Source organism: Neurospora crassa, linkage group I, assembly GCF_000182925.2.
Source record: "Neurospora crassa OR74A linkage group I, whole genome shotgun sequence".
Taxonomy (NCBI): Eukaryota; Fungi; Ascomycota; class Sordariomycetes; order Sordariales; family Sordariaceae; genus Neurospora; species Neurospora crassa.
The window spans coordinates 4,753,254-4,773,983 of NC_026501.1; the positions used below are offsets into that span (position 1 = coordinate 4,753,254).

The window sequence follows — 20,730 nt, forward strand, 5'->3', positions numbered from 1 at the left end:
CCAAAGCAGCCTGGTACAGGGGGGTGTATTGGTCGATCCTCGCTGCCGTGCAACCACAAACCCCACCAAGGCTGATAGCCTTTCAGGTTGGAGGAAATTTCCCAAACAACCTCCTCCAAAACAAATCGCAGCCCTCACCAAACAACGCCACTTCAAGCTTTGTACAGCCAGTTTGCAACTCGACAACGGTCGAATCTGACATATAACAAATCTGAATCACATCAGGCACCATAACAACCACAAGTCACCAAACATCAGAAACCAAGCCGTCACAATGGCCGCTACAGTTCCAGCTCCCTCGCTGAGCTTCTCGCGACCAACCTTCGCCAAGCTCTCGCCTCACCCGTACCTTCTCACGAACCTCACCGACCCCGAAAACCCCTGCCGTACCAACGGCCGCGCCCCACACGAGGCTCGCCCCGTTCACATCCACACCTCCTCGCTCGCCCACGCCAACGGTAGCGCACTTGTCCGCACCGGCGACACCACGGTCGTCTGCGGCGTGCGCGCCGAGATCCTTCCCGTCACCAACATCCCCCAGTACCGGCCGCGGGAGCCCTCGTACGGCGAAGAAGACAATGACGACAGCGCCGATGTCGATGAGCTAAAGGACTACGACCTCCTGGTTCCCAACATCGAGCTAGCCACCGGCTGCGCGCCGCAGTTCCTCCCCGGCGTGCCACCCACGACGCTGGCGCAGACGCTCAGCACGCGCATCTACTCGCTTCTGCACAGCTGCAAGGTGGTGGATCCCAAGGGCCTGAGGGTGTGGTACACTCCGCCTAAGGAGACCAGGGAGGAGGGCGCGATGGAGGTGGATGAGGCACAGGAAGAGGAAGAAGAGGAGGAGGAAAGGAAACCGGAGCTCAAGGCTTACTGGGTCCTCTATATCGACCTACTGTTCGTCTCCTTCGACGGAAACCCCTTTGACGCAGCCTGGACAGCCGTCATGGCGGCGCTGCGCGACACGAAGCTGCCGCAGGCGCGGTGGGATCCGGATCGCGAGGCGGTGGTGTGCTCGCGGAGCGAGGAGGCAAAGATGGCGCTGGATGTGCGTGGACTGCCGGTTGCCTGCACTGCGACGGTGTTCTTAGAGAAGGAGCACGGAGAGGACTCGGGCTCCTCGGCAGAGAGGAAAAGCAGGCACTGGATCCTGCTGGATCCGGATAGGTTGGAGGAGAGCTTGTGCAAGGAGACGGTCACCGTGGTGGTGGACTGCAGTGGGGAAGAGACGAAGGTGAAGAGCATTGAGAAGCATGGCGGTACGGTGATTGGAAGAGAGCTGATGAGGGGGTTCATTGGTGTTGCTGAGGGGAGGTGGCAAGAGGTGAAGGAGGCGTCGAAGTAGAGTGTCGGTCTATGGCAGACAGGCATCTCAGGCTTGTCCTTTTCACGAGTTTTCACATGAACGAGCGTCGAAATGAGAAGAGCAATGTAACGGATTTGATACCCTAGGATGTACGGTTGGACAAATGCACGCTCAGAGTGGTCTCGATTATCACCATTGGTCTTGAAACAACTTATGATACCTCGATAGCCGGTTTGCCACCAACACGATGTTCTGCCAACATGATCATGAAGGCAGACCTACGCAAAGTTCTCAAAGGCAATGTCAGGGGCGGCAAGAAAGTGAAAACGACAACATCAGAACGAACGCGCCTGTTCAGCAGACCATGGGCAGCAAGGAAAGTGGAAGAGAGCATATCCAGGGCGGTCAGGACAGTGGGTTCAGGGCTCGGTTACCCTCTTTCCTGTTACTATCAAGGGAAGGGAATATCTCTTGACTGGATGCAGAAGGGCCATGGCTATTCCTTCCTTGAGATCCCAACCCTGAGGAAGGAACGGCACTCTAACAAAGTGAGTACCTCAATGGTCACTGCATTTCATGAAGTATCATGCAATTGTATCGCACCTTCCATTTTCCAAATGACGATACAGCCAGTGGTGAAAAATTTTACTCTTCTGATATTGAGCCCTTCGCCCTTCTCATCATCCTCTCTCCCCCATCCACGCCTTCGATTCACCCGTCTTGCAGCGTTTCGGAGGCTCACTCAAAGAAGCCAACTATTCCAGCATACCTCCAGTCCGTGCCTGCGCTTGAAAGCCCAGCTGCCGTTCACTTTCAAGTCACGCCGACTCACGCCACCGTCGGTTAATATGTCAGATCCCTCTCAGCCGGCCATGTCCCCTCTGGCTACCTTCCACCCGTTTCCAAGGCTACCCTGGGAATTACGCAATGAGATCTGGAAGCAGTCTATCCGCCCACTTGACCGCCCTGGAGCCCATATCTTTTGCTTGGACCTGCGGGGGCCGGAAGATGTTACAGCAAAGGAATGTGACATTCAATGCCCTCGTATTCTTTCAGTGCCTTTACATTATGAGCGTCCGTGTCCGCCTTTGGACATCGGCGAGAAATTCATTCACATTTCAGTCCCGGCAAAGACCTTATCGTCCGGACCCGACGGTAATCCCTCAACGTATATGGTCGATGGCGGACTTTGGACCGCCTGCAAGGAGTCACGGGCAGTGATGGAATATACGTTCAACCACCAGAAGTGGGATCCGATAAGGAAGGCATACCCAGCATACTGAAGGAGTCACGGGCAGTGATGGAATATACGTTCAACCACCAGAAGTGGGATCCGATAAGGAAGGCATACCCAGCATACTGGAAACTTTGGAAAGATACGCTCTTAGATCGTATGGACTTCGATATGCCTCCTCCCCCTCCTCGTTCACTTGGCAGTGACGACTCGCCTCCTTCTCCACCTCGACCTCCACGTTCGCCTCGCGAGAGGCCCCCCACGCCCGTTGACCCCTACAGCGCAGAGCGCTCATATCGACCGGTACCGGCAACGGCATTTTTCTGGTCATCACCTTCATTGCCCTGTCCGCCGTCCTCTAACGAGCTGGACAAAGCGGACCATTCCACAGGCCAGGCTCCAGCCTCCCCACGCTATGTCACTGTGCTTCCAATGCAGGATCTCATCATCATTCGGCCCTCGAGCTGGACCCCACATATTCATGAGGGTTACTGGCAGGCGTTTGAACACGGGTTTCCATTTGGGGCGGAGAAATATGGCTTTCCTGGATTCTGCGGATGGAATGGATTTGCCATTGAGTACGATCCAAGCTGGGGCGAAGAGCTGACAAAGGGCGCTACTTGGCGTAATGACTCTACGTGGCTTAATGATGGGTCCTTTAAGTTGCCTAACGGTACCGTTGGTATTATGGACATTATCTTCAATGCCGTTTCAAACTTTTCCGAGCATGAGCAGATCAAAACGATTTGGCTCATTGACTACCGACTCAAGCCTAAGCACAATACACCCGCAGCCATCGGAAGGCTGGACAGCAGCCAGAGGGTGTTTCATGGAGGTGATGGGTGCCAGTTTGTAGAAGTGTATCGCAAGTTTGTTGAAAGTGGCGGTCGTTATCTTGATGAGTATTACACCGAGGGCATTGATGGTGAAAACTCAGCCTTGAGCCAAGGATCGTGCCATTGGTTTATTGAAGGGTTTGAGGTTTGCATGTTTGGAGATCTCTACGACAGCGACGAATCAGTCGATTCAAGTTACTCGAGGTATCCTCCGCATATTGGCCTACTGGCCTGCCTACCCTAAGCTTGTATAGCGGCAGTGGACACTTCAAGGCTTGTGGAATCTAACGGGGATTGCTGTATCTTTTCTTGGCTGGTCTCTCTTCACTTGATCTTTCGTTATACATTATGCATCTGGCATGGGGTTCCTTGCGGGTTTCTGAAAACTTGGCTGGTTTAATGTAATCACATGTTGGTCATCCCAATTCCTTTCTCTCATACTTCCTAGTTGACCTCTTTCACAAATACTCAATAGTGTAGGTTTTGACAAACATAACACAGAGCACAAGATTAATCGATGAGTAGTTGGGAATGAGAGGAAGCAAAGTGTATGGGGTCAGGCGCTGCGCTGTGTGTGATGTGAGCAGAGTAGATTGGTCGTCTTTGGAACTCAGAATTCCGGTGGTCGGGATTCTATCCACTGGTCTGGGCCCAAAGGGCGACATTACATTGCGGGCTCTATGTCAATTGGATGTTCAACCTCGGTGTTTCGCAGTTGTAGCTTTTGCGTCACGGAGGAGTCAGGCTGTTTTGACACTCGATAGAAGAGGAGTTGGTGAAATACTAGCCGCTGAGGCGGTTATGAAGGTTCAAGAAGAATGGGCTGTCACATAGGTTACAGTCATTGTTATGTGTGATTTCCAATATGGATTGTGCGCTTCATGCAGCCAAATAGCCCCCCCAAGTGGCATGAGGCCCGGAACTTATAATACATACTAACGCTATTTAACTAAGCAGCAATATAATAACGGCAGGAATCATTTTAGGCACAGCCTCGTGGCCAAAATTAGTGAGAAATGCAATTGGAGCGCGAGTCAAAACAGTTTGGCGGTTGAACAGCTCGATGATGTGTCGGTATCGATAATCTAGTTCGTTGAATACCTCTACATACATGAACATCCGCGACCAAGAATGATAGGTAGCGATGACCTCTCCAAAGTGGCTGTGTCGCTAGGACCAAAATTCAGGTCATTCTTGTCCGTTTCGTTCAGTTCCTTCCCCTCTCCTAGTCTGCGACTGTGCTGAGCCTTCTTAATAAAACGAAATACGAGTAAAACGGGCAGGTGAGGAACAACTGGTGCACCTTCCCTCACAAATTGAACGGCAAGTATGGCAGTAGTTTGATAGTAAAGAGTTTGTTCTTCTTCCAGCCAGTCCTTTGTTTTTGTCACTTCATCCTCTCCATTGCCCTCTCTCCTCTTCATCCCCTTTACTTTATCTACGCCTTCATCATTCCTCTCAGTGTCAGTGTTTTTTTGAGGCTCATATCTACAGGTCCGGGCTGCCGATTCGAAAAAAGCCCTCCCTTTATACTTGGGCGTAAAGGTCCAACAATCGTACTCACCTTGAAACCACATCGATTTACCATTGGTTATTATTTCAGGATGTCAGATCACACGCAACTGCCCGGCGTCACCACGGGGCCTCTGACCACATTCCACCCGTTTCCGAGGCTACCCTGGGAATTACGCAATGAGATTTGGAAGCAGTCTATCCGCCCACTTGACCGCCCTGGGGCCCATATCTTTTGCATAGAAGAGCGGAAGTCGGAAGATTCTGAACCCAAAGAATGCGACGTGATCTGCAACCCAATCCCTCTGGAATCTGGCGACTCCAACCTTCACATTAGAGTTCCGGCCGCAACTATATCGGCCGGACCCGCTGGTAACCCATCCACATACATGATCGATGGTGGACTTTGGACTGCCTGCAAGGAATCACGAGCGGTAATGGAAAGGGTGTTCAGGCACCGGATGTGGGATCCCAAGAGGAGGGCCTACCTAGAGTACATGCGAGCACTACAACACCTTACTCCAGCTCTCGAAGACCCATATAAAGGATTAGAACACGAAACCGATTTGATGCCGGCCACAGGATTCTTTCTATCGGCACCAGAGTCTTCTTCATCGTCGTCATTCACTCGAACGACCAAAGCAGACGGACCCAATCATCGAGTCACAACCTCCCCACATTATTTCAGTGTCTTTCCCCATAGAGATCTCTTCATAATGCGGCCTTCATCGTGGAAGATAAAAAACATGTGGTTTCAGCTCCAATTTGGCTTCCCCCTTGGCTTGAAGACATGGGGATACTTCGGATTCGGTGGAAAACATGGTCTCGCATTTGAGTACGACCCGATCTGGGAGCAAGAGCCTTATTCTCGTGATCATACAGGAAAGGTTATTATTATTAGTGCCTACGACAGAATGACTTCGACCATCCAACAACTCTCACTCTCGGACACGGACACTGTCTGGTTCATTGATTATCGACTCAAGCTCAAGGAGAACACACCAACAGACAAGACAGAGCCCAGTGATAACCAAAAGGTGTTCTATGGGTACGATGGACGTCGATATGTTGAGGTGTATTCCAAGTACGTTGAGGGAGGTGGCGACCGTCTCCCATGGTTTTATACCGAGGGTCTTGAGGGTGAGGACTCGTCTTCCCGCGAAGGGTCTTGCCATTATTTCATCGCAACGGTTGAATTTGGTTTAACCATGGAGTTCTTGAACGAACTGTCGGAAAACGAATGGGACATGGATGATCAAGAAAGGCACGGCCCAGCGTTGGGACTTCTTGCTTGCTTGCGTTAAGCCTACTCGAAATACGTCGACAATGGATTCTTTTGAAGTGTCAATCAGCTCTTGTACTTAGTAGATCTCATTGACATTGGTGTTTGTGGTCTTGCGTTATCCTGTTGCACCGAATTTTATTGTTGGGTTCTTACATCCACCTAGGTAGATTGACATGATCTCTCTGAGTAGTGAAGCCAAAGGTTTCCTGTTTATCCAGTCCCAAAATTATCGGGTGACTTCCACCGCTCCTTTCCCTTGCTTCATAGGATGGACGCCACGGGCACTCCTTCACCAAAAAGAAGGACTGTTCAAAGTGGTCTTTGACGATGTATCTGATGTGGATAAATGCACTTATCAATCGATTTGCAACGGCGATTGGAGTATGAGATGAGCACTTGGTGATGGGATACTTGACAACAATATCAATCTCGATATGTGTTCAGTTAGAAAAAAAAACATGTGTTGACTCTGACAAGCACTGGGTAATAACCGCTTCAGTCCCATCTGCCTGACCATTTGTGTGCTGTCCAGACCTACCAAACCTTTCAGCAAAATCTCTCAGCAACTCATCGGATTACAGAAAGTCAAGCGAGAGATATATTTTCAGTCACATCGCAAACACCGAAAACTGTCCCGCCGAGATGTCTTTGCCGTTTGGTATTCTCGCAGACAACGTCTAGAGCCTTCCATCTTCTTCAATCCACAAGACCACCACTGTTTGTTGTCTCCTTAAGTTGCCCAAAATCCAGAATAAATCTTGTTATCACCAGCTCGCTGACTTCCACGCCTTAACAGCACCGATCCTCGTCATTTCTCACCTTCGCCTTGCAATCCCCAGTGCAACTCACATGTACTCCCAACCAAAGAAAACAACATAAACCTTGAATAGCTCAAAATGTCACTAGATGAGCTTGATCTGCTGCAACAACCAAGGGCCACAACCCCCGCCGACGAATATCACTGGTACCTTCTCTACCAGCTGATCCGAGGTCTAGAGTGGCTCAAGTTAAAAGTTCAAAGCGGCGACGACAACAACGATGACAACGACAACGACGAGGTGCGCATGCAGCAGCAGCAGCGGCAGCAGCTGTCAAGCGAAGCAAGAGAAAGCCTGAAAGAAATCTTGGACAAGGAAATCGAAGAGGCCAACACCGACAACCTCCTCTACGCCGAAAACCTGAAGCAAGAAGACCAGGCAAACAAGTTCCCGCAGGAGGAGGAAGTCTATCCGCATGACCTCCGCTTAGGCAAGTTCCGGCAGCAGGAGGGGTATGAGGAGCGTCTGGAGAGATTCCGGCGTGAATGGACGGAAGAGGCGGCGCTGGAGAGAATCGCGGAAATGTTTGGCGTGTGGAGCGACGTGAGGAAGAAGCTGGGGCTTACGACGGTAAAGGATATGGTGGCTGTTAGGGAGCATATGCAGGAAACGGTGGTGGATAGACAGGCTGCCAGGTTCAAACCGACTTATTCGCTTTATCCAAAGGTTCAGGTTCCGGAGGAGATGAAGGACGTGATGGAGAAAAGATCATCACCAAAGTAACTGCACTGCATCGTACGTCTGGTACAACCTAAAGGTAAGGTAACTACGTACCTCTTGTACTTGTCAGAGAGGGAGACGTGTCACTAGGTACTGGTAGCCGCGTCGCGATATCAAGTGGCCCTGCGTGACGAACAGTGGGACCGACTAGCAAAGGGACGGGAGAGATAACTTTTGTGCTTTTGCTTGGTCAAAGGACGTTTGGGTTAAGTAGAGGTAGCGTAGTGGTTGGTGCTTTTGATGGAAATTGGTCAGATGATGAACTCAAGTAGTAAGAGCAACTGCACTTGAAGAACTAAGAGGAATATATGATCCGTCCATCATATTATACCTGCGTGGACTGTAATGTACTAGTATCCTTCGTCAGCCATTGATTTCCCAACGCTCAATGAACTAACTTGAAAAAGAAACAAATATTTCTAGCTCGGACATCAACCTTGGTAGAGGTACCTAGCACTCTCGTCGGTACCCGACCCTGCTGCACCTTCCCCTTCTCCTCCCATAATCCCTGCCTCCACCCTCTCAAACCGAACCAGAAGTTGAACCCTTTACTGCTCCTGCGCAGCCGCCAGATTGCTCTTCTCAAAGCACAAGATAGTGGGCGGCTCCGACAAGTTCAAGCTGGGGCCGATCTCCTTCAGCATAGCATGGGCGAGACACTCGTTGTCATAGTAGCGCATGTCGTCCATGGATGCGAACTCAATGTACGAGGCGACCGTGTAGCCGCGGGCCTTTTGGTCGGGAAGGGTCTTGCCGGCCGTCAGTTGCAGAATGTAGGGCTTGCCGTCCTTTTGGGAGGCGAGCTGGTCAGTTAGCAGCGAGAGAATAGTAGAGGTAGGTTGACTTTGCGTTTGCTTGGGCCGGCGTGGAGGGAGTTGAGATGGATTGGAACATTCAGCTGAGGACGGACAGAAAAGAAAGGGAAAGAGAGAGAGAGAGTGAGAGAGAGAGAAGAGAAGAGAAAAGAGGGGGGGGGGGGGGTTTATAGGACTACTGACTATTGGGGAGACTGGAGAGGTAGCTGGGAAAGGAAGGTGCGAGCGAGGAAGAACAGAGTTGGAAAATACTTCTTAGTGTGAAGAGGAAGAGAACTGAAGAGGAAGGAGCGGGTCGGGATGGATAGGCTGAGAGGCGAACTAAGATCACCCACTGCACTGCAGGCATCATGATCATGATAATCAAGGTGGAGTAGTATGAATGGGCAACTGACTGGGACGGTCGAATAGTAAAAACAAGCTCAGTGAACTGAAAGCATCAACGAACCTTCTTCTGTTCCTCCGCAACAACATGATACGCATCCAACAACCTCTTCTGATTCGTCTCATCCGGAATCTTGAACAGTGTCATCCGGTGGATGCGAGGACCGCGCTTGTCGGCTGTCATGTTGTCAATGGTCTGGTGTTGACGGGCGTGAGACTGAGCTTAGGTAGAGGTAGTGATGTGAATGAATCAGAGAATGGCAAGTTGAGAAAGATAATGGTTCTTCTCAAAGTTGTGAAATTGATTATTTCGAGGCCGGGAGAACAAGATGAGACGTAGCCCCGATGGTGAGCGAAGCCAAAACCACCTGTCTACTAGTAGAGGTAGGTTGGTAGGGTATCTTTATAACCCAGAGAAATCTTCAGCGAGTCTGCCAGATGGCGGTGTTTAAAGAGGCTGTTGCCTTGGTACATGGCATCGACGTCGTCTCTTCTACTGAACGCAGTCTCGCGCGCACTTAGCCCATTACCAAGCCACCACTGTGTTTACCATAGGTCTGGCTTTCATGACCAAGCGGCAATGTTATCGTAAAGTCAGTTTTTGCCCAAGGGGCGGTGTTTCTTCGCCGACTGCATGTCATGTCGCGAGGCATTAGTCGCCTGATTCGATCGAGGTGCCATGAAAGTGAGACATATGATAAGGTAGTAAGTTTCGGGAAGCAAAGCGCATGCAGTGTGCTTTGAGAGACTTTTAGCCGAGGTAGGAATGCGCCTGTGCCTCTGTTGTCGTAGTGCAGTGTTCAATTGGACACTTGAGATCAGAAACCGAAGTCCAGAGGTCGGAAGTCAGACGTCGGAGGTTCGAAGATGCTCCTTTCTTCCCGCCCGCCGCTTCAAGATCGTGAAACCTCCTTCGGGTCTTTGTCCTCCCTTCGCCCTGACAGGTGGCTGAAGTGGCTGGCTGACACGACAGGAACCCGAGGACGATAAAGCAGCAAGCAAGTAGGTGCGAGAGTGGAAGCCACGATTTGCAATGTCCGACTGTGGTTTGTGCTTGGACTGATATACAGCAAGTCTAAGGTACCTACCTAGGTAGCCACGGGTGTTAAGAAGACAGATACGACATCTACACCAGCCACCAGTCCACAATATCATCCGTCGAGTTCGGAATTTGCACGGATACACCATGATGAATGCGAATACTGTACGCATGAGTTTTAGTGTACTACAGGAGTTGACCGGTGGGGAAATTCCAGATTAGCAGTGGTACAGTGCCTCGAATGAGTGCCTCAAGAACCATGGGAGAGGTCTGAGGTGAGTTGAGGATGTAAAAGAATTCAGTTCGGAAGTATGACTTAGCAACCATGGGACGTCGATCATTCTTGCATGGACACGTTCAGGCCAGACAACATGCATGTATGTGAGGTTAACATCTCCATATCAGGCTGGCAGCTGACCAGCGATGTCCGCTCAAGTAAGGTAAGGTCGATAGAGGTATGCTTTATTCGCAGACGCGGGGCGTAATCGCATCAACCGTGTATCTAACAGATCCGATCCCGAGTCCAAGGGAAGTTTCCGACCGAGGTACCTGACTTCAGTTCGGATAAATGACCAGCTAGCCTGCATCAATGTCATTAAACCACACCAATAGTGACCATATCCATCGGCCGAACGAGACCAGGGGACCCGTTTCTAAATGCTAGAGCAATGCTAGACGACGACGATAACAAAGAGGAGGAACACAAGGCGCGCTCTTACGGAAGATGACGGAACCACGAAAGCAAACAGACAACAGCAACCGCAGCAACATAATCAAAACCAAGAAAGCAGACTTAAAATCTATACTGACAATATGCTTTTCCGGGCTCGGGATGGCTCTAGCTGGCTCTGGCCCCGCAATTGTTCGAACAACTAACACCAACAACAATGCCGACCGATTTTCCCTTTCTTCCTTCTCGTACACCCACGCACATTTCAAGCTTTCCGTCAGTCGCCCATCTCCAACTCCCAACTTCCCAACTCCCAAGTTGAAACGCCCAAGCTTGAGCCTAACCCTTCCCAAGCTGTCACCCCAACCGTCCGAGCCCTATCTACCAAATAGCTGACTTATGTCGACCCAAGGCTACGGATGATCTGAGAAAACCGAGTCACGGACTCAGCTGCTGCATCGATACCAACTCCACCTTGGTTTGTGTTGTTTGCTTTGGGGAGGGGGAGGGGGAGGTCCATGGGGTTTCTATCGGCTTGCCATCGGGTGAAAGTCCTTGATTCGGCGTCTGCGTCTGCGTATGTGCTTGTGTCTGCGCCTGCGCCTGTGCTTGTGCCTGTGACTGCCCAGCTGCCTGCTTGTTATGCTCCTCGCTTCCTTGCTGCCGCTGGCTTTGGCTCTGACTTCCTGTCTGTGCTTGCGTTGTTATATCCTGTTTGTGTTCCTTCTCTCCTGTCTGTATCTGTCTTTGAACAACAGGCTCGCCGAGCCCGCCGAATCCACCTGGCGATCCTGACCCTGAAGCAGCCGAGCTTGAAGCTGAACCTGTCTGACCAGCACCAGGACCAGCACTAGCAGCAGCAGCAGCCGCCGCCGCCGCCGCAGCAGCATTAGCATTAGCAACCGTTCCCATGACGATCCGCATCTTCTCCAGCAGTTCCGGCATCCGATATGGCTTAATCAGCACGTCATCGCATCCGGCCTCCTTGGCCTCGAGGATTTGTTCTATGCGGGCGTTGGCGCTGACGGCTATAATTGGTAACCTCCCGCCCGTTATCTTGCCCTGGCGTTCCAGCTCACGAATGTTGCGCGTGCACGTGAGCCCATCCTGGATGGGCATCTCGATGTCCATGAGGATGACTGACAAGGGGAACTTGGTGGCTGGTGTGGCTATTGTTGTCGTTGCTGGTGGTGCTTGGCTTTGATTCAGGAAACTGCCACTGACTGGCGGTGACAATGGGCTGATGGTCCCATTCAGAGCGGGAAGGGCGCCTTTGTTATTGATGCTGCCGTTCATGGGCAGGGCAGTGCCAGAACCCTGGTCGCTCACATAGCGGTCAGTCCGCTGCAGTTTATCAAGACATTCCAGGCCATGGTTTGCTACATCAACAGTGAATCCCATACTGCTGAGACCACGTCGCGTGATCTGCTGGTTGATCAGGTTGTCCTCAACAACCATGATGCCACGAATCTGGGGTGGCGGTGTTACCAATCCGCCAAGCTCAACTACAGGACTGGATGGTACAGGGCTTGGCCGCGGCGACGATGTCGAACCCCTATGAGGATTACTGGGGCGCATCGAGCGGATATTTGGAGCCTTGGTCATCAAGTCTGCTGACATGACAGCCTTTGCTGCCACCGCCGTCGCCTCAGCATCACGGAGAGACCTCTCACTGGGGTGATGGGCTTCAATGTAAAAAGCAAAGGTGCTACCGACACCCGGTTGACTGGCCACTCCAATGGCGCCGTTCTGGAGTTCCGTGAGCCGACGGCTGATGAACAATCCAAGACCCGAGCCTCCGTACTTGATATGGGTACGACTGGACGCCTGGACGAAGCGCTGGAAGAGACTCTTCTTCTCGTCTTCTGTCAGACCCTGGCCTGTATCTTTGACTTCAAAGAGGAGAAACATGGGTTCTCCACGGTCATGGACGCTTGCTGTATCGCTATCCTCGGCGTGACTCTCCTGGGACCTTGGGATAAACTGTACCGAACTGGTGGCCTCGGTTGGGCGTGTCAAGCTCGCACTTAGCCCGACGGTGACGTTGCGGGTTGGACCAGTCTTGGTGAACTTTAGAGCATTGGTCAGTAGATTGATGAGAACCTGTTTCAGGCGTGACGGATCGAAGTCCAGGTATTTGACGCCAAGATCGTAATATGACTGGTCAACAACCATGCTTAGGTTGATATCGACTCTCCGAGCCTCGACTTCGAACATCTTGAGCGCCTCCTTGACCATCTGAACCGGGTTCACGGTGATGGGCGTAATAGCCAACAACTTGGAGTCGAGCTTCGACATTGTGAGAATGTCATCAACGATGCGCTTCTGATGTTGAGCACACCCAACTATAGTCTCTGCACTGTCGATGCCGTTGTCCAACAGCTCACAAACCTCTGCACGAAGCTCGTGGTTTGGCTGGTTGTCTGCAGTACCTTCGCTCACATAGCTCCGCGCATCGCTGTCGCTCCCATGATGGTCGCCACCGACAAGCTCCTGAACGCGCGAGAGCGTGGCTGTGATGGCGTCTGCGCAATGTATTATAGCGCTCAGGGGGTTGCGCATCTCATGGGAAGTCATGTCGATAAAGTTCTCCTGCTGGCGCTTGGACTCGATTGCCTCCTCTTTCCGTTGTTTCTCCCTATCCAACTGCCACTTTTGTAACGAAACGTCACTCAGACAACCAGTGAAGGTTTGTATGACACCCTCGGCCGATCGTACAGGCATCAGCGTCGCTTGTACCCATCGCGGCATAACCATCTTGTGGCCCGCACCGTCATCGGCAGTCCATGTTGTGCGGAGTCTGACTTCCACATTCTGAACTTTATCCTCGGCGACCATCTTCTTGAGTTTCTTCGTCACCAAGCCCACATCCTCTGCTAAGACGCACGTCTCTAACGGTCTAATCGTGACCTCGGTTGGATCGATTTTTGGCAATCCGCACATTTCGTAGAAAACATTGTTGGCACCCAGAAGGCGCCCCTCAAGGTCCATATCGTACATGCCAACTGTTGCGAATTCGGCCATTCTTTTGAGGTTCTCAGCCTGTTGTGCTCGTCGAACCGCCTCTTCAGCAGCGTGCTTGTGTGCCGTAACGTCTGTCAAGCATGTCATGGTCCGTATGATGCTTCCATCCGGGGCGCGCTCTGCTTTCGCCGTGGCAAAAATATGGCGTTCCTTAGACTGATCGATAGGGACGAGATCCAGACCTGCTTTCTCGAAGCTCGGAGAGTTGCGGGTTAGAGATGGAGTGACGTTCGTGAGGTTTTTTGGCTTTACCCTGAATTCGTATTCAACGTAATGCTCCGTCTTCAGTTTCTCGTGTGCGGTGAGAATGTTTTGGCGGTCCTCTTCCTTGACACAGGCAAGGAAGCCACTGTTTCTGATGGGGCATTTCCCTGGGAAGCCTGTCATCTTGTACCACGCGTCGTTCGCAAAGGTTATGTTTCCTTGGGGATCGCCGAAACACATGCCGACCGGAACGAACTCAACAAGAGCCTCAAACATCTTTATTGACTCGTTCGCTTCCTTTGTTTGGATGGCCAGCTTTTCTTTGAGCATGGCTTGATCATAAGCAGCCTGCTCTGCCGCATTGCGTCCTCTTCGTGCTTCCTCCTCAAGAAGGACCACGGAGGCCAGAGAAGTGGTAAGTTTTTGACTCAAGAGTAGTATGTATTGACGATAGTCGTTGTCGTAAGGGCGTCTTGGGTTTAGACCCAGAAGAAGTAGCCCCATTGCGTCTTCCTTCTTTGTCGGCCGAATCGGCATGATCACGACAGCCCGGCACGGATCATCTTTAAAACCTCTCGTCTGCAGACCACGGAGATACTCCTGCGGAAGCGTGCCGTCCTTGGTCTGAAGAAGAAGTGGCTGGTGTGCTGTTACGGCCTCCCTAAGCGCTGGTGCTAGAGCATGCTCATTCGTGCTAAGGTTGATCGCGGTTTGAGCAATCGGATGGCCTTCTGGCACTCCCAAAGCTCCGGCCAGTCTGCATTGCTTTGTGGGACCATCGCTGCCGATTTTCATAGCACTTCCCTCTTCAAAAGCCTCCACGCTGTACAGAATCGCAAGCGGTATATCGTAACAAGGATCGACGTCGGCAAGTTCCTGAAGTGTCTTGTTCCAGTAACCATTCACATCGCGTGCGGCAGGCAGGTCCTCACCAAGCTCAACGAGCATCTGCATGCGCCGCTCCCATAATCGCACACTAGTTGTGTCCCCAACCGGATGTATAAATCCTACGCATCGTTCCTTTTCGAGAATAGGGACGAGCGACCATTTCAAGTATGTCTCTTCAAGCCAGTGAGGACCTCCTTCCACCTCGGGTTCCCTTTCGATGAAGAACCTCCATTCATCCTCGATCGTCGGGTCTTCCTTCCGTGCTATACGCGACATGGCATCCTTCAGCTGTTCGCCGGCTTCCTGCCACGCATTTTCCACAGTCATTCCAAGTAGTGACGGATGTTTGGAACCGCATAGTTTACTAAATGCCTCGTTGTAGAGGGTCACATAGTTGGTGCCCCAGTAGATGGCAATTGGGCGACTGTCAGCGAGTATTTGGTGGAAGGTCTGTTCTAAAGTCGGAGGCCAGTCTTTTATAGGCCCCAGTGGCGTTGCGGCCCAATCGACACTGTGTATCACTTCGAGAAATGACCGTGTTTCTTCATCACCAAGAGGTCAGCTGGAGACTCATGGAGCCATAGCTGGGCCAGCACAAGAGACAGGGACACATACCTGGTAAAATATCTGGTAGAATCCAACCCGGGTCCGTAGTCGAGCGCTTGAGAGATTGGATCATCTCTGGGGAAGCCAGTGGGTACTCGGCCGAGCCCAAAGGAAGAGTTGGCGGTCCAGATCTGGTCCGGCTAAGTGATGTGTAGTCGGGAGGTGCCAGGCTCATCGAGGATGTTAAGGATGGTACTGCAAGGGTAGCCGCGGTGGTGGTGGTACTAGCCGTGGTAGCAGCAGACGTCTGGATAGACTCGGGCGCATCATCCTTGACAGGAATCAGGCGCACCGGGGGAGGGACCGTGCTTCCGACAGGCGAGGCTTCGTCGACTCGACTTTGTGACGGTGGTTCAGAGAAGGGCGGTTGGTCATTTGCGCCCACAACGACCATGTCAGGGCGAACGATGGTACGGGTCCAGTAAATGTTCATGAAGGAGAAGTTGGCAGCTGCCTGGCCGGTGCCACTGGGGCAGACATCGGACAGGTCTGTAAGCCATTCCCATAGCTGGACATTGTTGCGCTTGCGGGTGGTGATGGCGTCCGGGAGGCGGGCGTCTGCATCGAGAGCGGGATTCGTGTAGACGATGGTGGGCGGGTGCGGGGTTAGGGCGACGATGAAGGACGGGCGCTGGTCGGCCTCGAGCAGATCGATAATGCCGGAGGTCAGGAAGGACGGATGCATTATTTCCACCGGCAGGGAGAAGATGCTCCAGTAGGGACGGGGTCGGTTACGGTCGTCGTCTCAGTATGAATGCTGCCGGTGCTTGCTTGCTTGCTCGCTCCCAACCGGCACGGCGCTGCGGCTGGAGAGCCTGAGAAGACTGGACGGGACTGGACTGGACGTTGCGCCTGGCGATCCACCAAGCCACCCAAGCCGGGGGGGAATACCCAGCGGGGAAAGTGATATGTCTGATACGAACGCAGGATCTGAGATACACGACACAGAAAGCTATTCCTCGATATACGTCCTCTCGGTGGTGACCGACGCGGAGTGGGTGAGCTGGGGAGCCAAAATTGGAAGTGCAGTGATACTGTACGCAACAAAAAACGAATGTGACTTGCGACTTTGCGATCTACGACTATAAAACCTAGACGTAGACACGGAAACCTCGATAGTATCAAGGGTAGGGGTAGACGCTGAACTGGAGGCTGGAGTGAGACACCAGCAGGCAGCTTTTGGGGGATGGAGTGGTGGTGATCGTGATGCTGCTGTTGGCGAAAGGCGCGCAAAGACGCATTTGACATTCGAGCTAGGCCACAATTTTTCCTGAATCTCCAGCAGGATTGCAGGCTCCCCGTCGTTCGTTCCCGCGCTTTGGGTGTTGATGGTCAAAGGACAGGACGGATGGGAGGGGGGATACCTTATCGTGAACCTCTTGAAAGGACTGAAGGAATATCCGCTACCAACCGAACCTTTCCAAAGAAGAAAGAGACAGGATTCGGAAACCAAGAGAGCGAAAACAGGCCCAAGCAGGTGAACCTAGAAAGGTCACATGGGCGACCGGGACGAAGATTTGGTTAGTGGTGTAGCAGGCGCAGCGCCGACGCGCGACCTGGCGAAAGGTGACGATAGGGAGATGGTCCGGGGAATCGGGGGACGGGGACCGACAGGAGGGGACCTTGGAGGACCTTGGAATCGTGGCGTGTCGTAGTATTTTGCTGCTGTAGGCCCGGTGCTATTTGGTGCTAGCACAATATCCCATGTGTATACACGCAAGCACTGGTAGACATGGGATGATTAGTGGAGGTGAGGTATGGGGTAAAGGTGAATTGAGGTTCCACGTTTCCAGCCTTGGGTTCAGGGTTGGCGGGCGTTTTTGGCAGTCAGGTTATACCCGGGCCGTCACGATATCCGGTAAGTGAGTAATCAGGTGCCCGGGGGGGTAAAGACCCGGAGTAGTTATCGAATAGGTAGGTTGACCGCAGGAGATGGGCAGTTGATGTGTTGATACCGACCCTTTCTTGTTTGGTGTTGAAGTCGAATTGGGCTCAGGCCACAGGTAGCAGGTATCCCCGTCCGCGGTACACTAGTTAGTACTCAAGGATGTTGGACGGAAATCGCAGACTGTGAGGAATTGGAGGGCAAGAATGTAGGGCCCAAAATGGGCAACGTGATGCTACCGAGGAGGGAAAAAGGGCGAAAGATGTATGTACAAACTACAAGCTGGAGACTCTTGGGAGAGAGTCTTGTCGTCCTTTTTCGTGCGTGCTATACCGTGCAGAATTGAAACTGGGAAAGGTGGATGGGCACGGATGGGAAAAGCATCCAGTGGGAAATGCAACCGAATTGTGCAGGATGCTCCAAAAACCCTTGAATCCAGTGGAATACCACCCTAGGGAGGAAGGGCGATCGCGGCCCGATTTGGGTTGGCTTCTTGGCTTCTTTTTACAAGGACTTTGGGCTGCAGTGTCACTGGCCAGTCGAGGGTCAGTTTACATGAGACGCCCCGTTCGTCGCCGACCGTCACAGGATTCATAATGTCTCTCATCAAGACCGGAGATGCGACTCGTTGTAGTTGTACATATCTGATTTAGACCTGAACCTCCTGTCTGCACGCCCTCGGATGACAGCTGTAGTAACTTCCTCGAAAGCCTCCATGCCTTCCGTCATAACACATTGCCGGGAGATGCCCATTTGGCGGGACTACGGAAGTAACGGCTGGCGGGCAGGCCGGAATGGTGGCCGCAGATCTGAGGGCTGGCGGTTTGGATTTTGCAGCGCACATGCCAGCTCGACGAGTTGATTAGCTGCAGTATCTGATGATGATTTGCAACAGTTTCTAAAATAAACAAAAGACCCCCCCTTTTTTTCGAGAACACGAACTTTTATCAACCTAGCTTTTCTTGACTGAAACTCCGTCTAGAGGTACTTGTGGTGACCCGAATGTTCCGTGGTCGTGCTGTTAACCCAAGTTCCAACCCGATCAACAGTTTGACCGGGAATCTGTTGACGTTGATTCTGGTCTTATACCAGTTCACCATTCCATTATCACCAGCGGTCAGACATAACCTGTTGATACTTTCTTTGGCCTGGGAATTGCTTGTCCTGCCATACCCCGACTGACAAATTCCACGCCTCGTTTTTTTTTTTTTTTTTTCGCGTCTATCACAATACCCCTTCTCAGCCTCCTGTTTTTGAGTGTATCCAGTATTTTCGTTACAGTGCCGAGTCCTTTTGAAGGCCTTTCCCGGTCACTCCTTTTCCCAGCAAACTATCAGATCACATAGTAACAACAGCAAACCCAACAAAACAAGCCCCATCCTGTAGAACTCTCAAAGCTCACCAAGGGCTTCCTCCAATGTCTTGCCCGTAAGCAGCTTGAAGGCCTCCTTGTACCTGGCGCTCGTGGCTTCAGCAAGCTCCTGCGGCATCTCGACGCCGTCCTTGGCCTTGAGCCCCTCCTTAGTGAGCCAGTTGCGCAGGAACTGCTTGTCGAAACTGTCCTGGTCTCGTCCGACCTCGTACTCGCTGGCCGGCCAGAAGCGTGACGAGTCAGGGGTCAAGACCTCGTCAATGAGAACAATGTCGTCCGTCTCCTCATCCAGGCCGAACTCGAACTTGGTGTCGGCGATGATGATGCCGTGTTCGCGCGCATACTCGGCCGCAGTGGAGTAGACCTTGAGCGCCAACTCCTCGATGCGCGCCGCGTACTTGTCTCCAACAATCTCGGCCGCCTTCTCGGGGGAGATGTTCTCGTCGTGGTCGCCCAGCTCTGCCTTGGTGCTCGGGGTGTACAGGGGCTTGGGGAAAGGAGAGCATTGCTGAAGGCCGGCAGGTTGGGGGATGCCGTGGACCGTGCCCGTCTTCTGATACTCGTTCCAGGCGCTACCAGTAATATAGCCACGAACGATAGCTTCGATGGGGAAGACCTTGAGCTTCCTGACCTGCATGCTACGGCCCCGGATCAAGGACTTGTCTTCATCGCTGACCGAGGGGGGAGGAGTGAGGCTGATAAAATGCGTCTTGAGACCTGGAATCCGCTCCCCGAGGACTTTAAACCAGTGAGCAGTAAGCTGTGTGAGGATGGCGCCCTTCTGGGGGACACCATTGGCCATGATGACATCGTACGCCGAAATGCGGTCGGTAGTAACGAACAGCAGTGTCTTGTCATCAATCTCATACAGGTCGCGGACCTTGCCGCTGGTCAGCTTGGGCAGCGACTGGAGCTCAATGGTGGTTACCACGGGAATCGACATGGTTGTGGTTGTTGTTGGTGATCTGCTTTGTTGGTGGTGGTGGACGGGACGGAACTGGACGGATCAGAACCAAGACGCAAAACTGCGCAGTGCAGTATGTTGTTGTGGTCTTTATGGGGCGATCGGAAGGTACGATTGGAGATCACTCAATGGGTGACTCGGATTAATCCTTCAGGAACGAATGACTCTTTTTGATAAGAACAAGAGCGGGTCGCACCTCCAGTTGCAACCCCCTCGGGATGTGGACCGGGTGTCGACGGCCTTCTTTTTCGGCGACGGTGGAATGACCCATTGACCCCCCTCTCCAGTCCAGCTCACTAGCGAAGCAGGACAAAATTTTCAGGTGTCTTTTTAGTGTCGTAGGGCTGCTGCACAATGAATGCACAATGCAGACTGGTTGCACACCATGGCCGAGCAGAGTCCGTGGTGGCATGCCGTTCCACGTGTCGGGTCTGATCAGCGCCGGACCGTATCCGTCCGACGGGGACCGTTGGGGATTCGTTCGACCGTCACCTCCAGCGTTTATCGTCCGACCACCACCACCACCACCACCACCACTAACCACAACGTCGTCCCAGGTATGTTCTCAAGACTCGAAGCGGCCCATGTTATTGGATGTTGTGTGTTTGGCTGTTATAAAAGAGATGAAAGACTTGAACCTCTGGGTTGAAAGCTGTGCGCACTCAGGCACTGCCATGGAAACCGACCATAAACTGCCGAACCTGGGCCGCTTGGGCCTCTTTTTTTTATCAGACGATGTACGCTGTAAGAACATCGAAGCAGCCCTACAAGCAGGCGAACGGGGGGAGGGACAAAGCAGTCGGTGGAACCCGGTGGCAGATGCCCCTGTGTAGGTAGTGTAGTGACTATAGTACAAGTCTAAACTTGGTGAGGGGCTGAACCGTTGTGTGTGTATCTGAAGATTGTTGACATCGATTCCTTGAAGATTCCCTGGGTCTCATCCCATCCCTCCACAGTCCACCGTCTTCCATTTGACTTCCATGATTTGGGTTTCTGAGACTCCCCACCCTCTTCTGCTACCTTCATCTCTTAGCAACGATCTTCAGCATTACCAGACGATAGGATTCTTCGTTCACAACCCTTGCCCAGATTAGACCGGAAAGTGGTGAACTAGCGCTAGCCTCCAGGCCCAACCCGGTTTATCTCTAGAGGGAAAATTTTTGAT

General features: G+C 52.3%; 9 protein-coding genes across 9 annotated transcripts; 6 read left to right on the forward strand and 3 right to left on the reverse strand.

Annotated features, from left to right (window-relative positions):
• The first annotated feature begins 77 nt into the window (after positions 1 to 77).
• On the forward strand, positions 78 to 1,918 carry NCU03159 (3' exoribonuclease). The gene has a single exon (XM_959472.2). It carries the CDS (start codon positions 275 to 277, stop codon positions 1,346 to 1,348), a length of 1,074 nt encoding a protein of 357 aa, XP_964565.1. The 5' UTR covers positions 78 to 274; the 3' UTR covers positions 1,349 to 1,918.
• A 78-nt stretch (positions 1,919 to 1,996) lies between these two features.
• NCU03160 (hypothetical protein) lies at positions 1,997 to 3,916 on the forward strand. Its single transcript, XM_959473.2, has 2 exons — positions 1,997 to 2,574; positions 2,655 to 3,916. Exons 1-2 carry the CDS (start codon positions 2,158 to 2,160, stop codon positions 3,621 to 3,623), a joined length of 1,386 nt encoding a protein of 461 aa, XP_964566.2. The 5' UTR covers positions 1,997 to 2,157; the 3' UTR covers positions 3,624 to 3,916.
• Positions 3,917 to 4,806: 890 nt separating this feature from the next.
• Positions 4,807 to 6,388, forward strand: NCU03161 (hypothetical protein). Its single transcript, XM_959474.2, has one exon. It carries the CDS (start codon positions 4,984 to 4,986, stop codon positions 6,193 to 6,195), a length of 1,212 nt encoding a protein of 403 aa, XP_964567.2. The 5' UTR covers positions 4,807 to 4,983; the 3' UTR covers positions 6,196 to 6,388.
• A 684-nt stretch (positions 6,389 to 7,072) lies between these two features.
• On the forward strand, positions 7,073 to 7,717 carry NCU03162 (hypothetical protein; the record flags this gene model as incomplete). The annotated part of the gene is made up of 1 exon (XM_959475.1): positions 7,073 to 7,717. The coding sequence occupies one exon, from the start codon at positions 7,073 to 7,075 to the stop codon at positions 7,715 to 7,717; it is 645 nt and encodes a 214-aa protein (XP_964568.1).
• A 156-nt stretch (positions 7,718 to 7,873) lies between these two features.
• NCU03163 (stress responsive A/B barrel domain-containing protein) lies at positions 7,874 to 9,327 on the reverse strand. Its single transcript, XM_959476.2, has 2 exons — positions 8,978 to 9,327; positions 7,874 to 8,517 (listed from the first exon to the last, which is right to left on the reverse strand). The coding sequence occupies exons 1-2, from the start codon at positions 9,095 to 9,097 to the stop codon at positions 8,263 to 8,265; spliced, it is 375 nt and encodes a 124-aa protein (XP_964569.1). The 5' UTR covers positions 9,098 to 9,327; the 3' UTR covers positions 7,874 to 8,262.
• A 1,249-nt stretch (positions 9,328 to 10,576) lies between these two features.
• Positions 10,577 to 17,582, reverse strand: NCU03164 (two-component system response regulator). The gene is made up of 2 exons (XM_959477.2): positions 15,354 to 17,582; positions 10,577 to 15,280 (listed from the first exon to the last, which is right to left on the reverse strand). The coding sequence occupies exons 1-2, from the start codon at positions 16,027 to 16,029 to the stop codon at positions 11,061 to 11,063; spliced, it is 4,896 nt and encodes a 1,631-aa protein (XP_964570.2). The 5' UTR covers positions 16,030 to 17,582; the 3' UTR covers positions 10,577 to 11,060.
• NCU03165 (hypothetical protein) lies at positions 17,450 to 18,091 on the forward strand (the record flags this gene model as incomplete). Its single annotated transcript, XM_959478.1, has 3 exons — positions 17,450 to 17,493; positions 17,689 to 17,774; positions 17,919 to 18,091. 3 exons carry the CDS (start codon positions 17,450 to 17,452, stop codon positions 18,089 to 18,091), a joined length of 303 nt encoding a protein of 100 aa, XP_964571.1.
• Positions 17,994 to 19,904, reverse strand: ad-3A (adenine-3A). The gene has a single exon (XM_959479.3). It carries the CDS (start codon positions 19,542 to 19,544, stop codon positions 18,621 to 18,623), a length of 924 nt encoding a protein of 307 aa, XP_964572.1. The 5' UTR covers positions 19,545 to 19,904; the 3' UTR covers positions 17,994 to 18,620.
• Positions 19,905 to 19,924: 20 nt separating this feature from the next.
• On the forward strand, positions 19,925 to 20,440 carry NCU03167 (hypothetical protein). Its single transcript, XM_959480.2, has one exon. The coding sequence runs from the start codon at positions 19,931 to 19,933 to the stop codon at positions 20,396 to 20,398; it is 468 nt and encodes a 155-aa protein (XP_964573.2). The 5' UTR covers positions 19,925 to 19,930; the 3' UTR covers positions 20,399 to 20,440.
• The last annotated feature ends 290 nt before the right edge of the window (positions 20,441 to 20,730 follow it).

Coding starts and splice junctions, on each gene's coding strand:
- NCU03159 (XM_959472.2), top strand. CDS start 275: ATGGCCGCTACAGTTCCAGCTCCCTCGCTGAGCTTCTCGCGACCAACC.
- NCU03160 (XM_959473.2), top strand. CDS start 2,158: ATGTCAGATCCCTCTCAGCCGGCCATGTCCCCTCTGGCTACCTTCCAC. Junction 2,575..2,654: donor AGTGGGATCCGATAAGGAAG/GCATACCCAGCA, acceptor CCGATAAGGAAG/GCATACCCAGCATACTGGAA.
- NCU03164 (XM_959477.2), bottom strand. CDS start 16,029: ATGCATCCGTCCTTCCTGACCTCCGGCATTATCGATCTGCTCGAGGCC. Junction 15,281..15,353: donor TCTACCAGATATTTTACCAG/GTATGTGTCCCT, acceptor TTGGTGATGAAG/AAACACGGTCATTTCTCGAA.
- ad-3A (XM_959479.3), bottom strand. CDS start 19,544: ATGTCGATTCCCGTGGTAACCACCATTGAGCTCCAGTCGCTGCCCAAG.
- NCU03161 (XM_959474.2), top strand. CDS start 4,984: ATGTCAGATCACACGCAACTGCCCGGCGTCACCACGGGGCCTCTGACC.
- NCU03163 (XM_959476.2), bottom strand. CDS start 9,097: ATGACAGCCGACAAGCGCGGTCCTCGCATCCACCGGATGACACTGTTC. Junction 8,518..8,977: donor TTGCGGAGGAACAGAAGAAG/GTTCGTTGATGC, acceptor CTAACTGACCAG/CTCGCCTCCCAAAAGGACGG.
- NCU03167 (XM_959480.2), top strand. CDS start 19,931: ATGCAGACTGGTTGCACACCATGGCCGAGCAGAGTCCGTGGTGGCATG.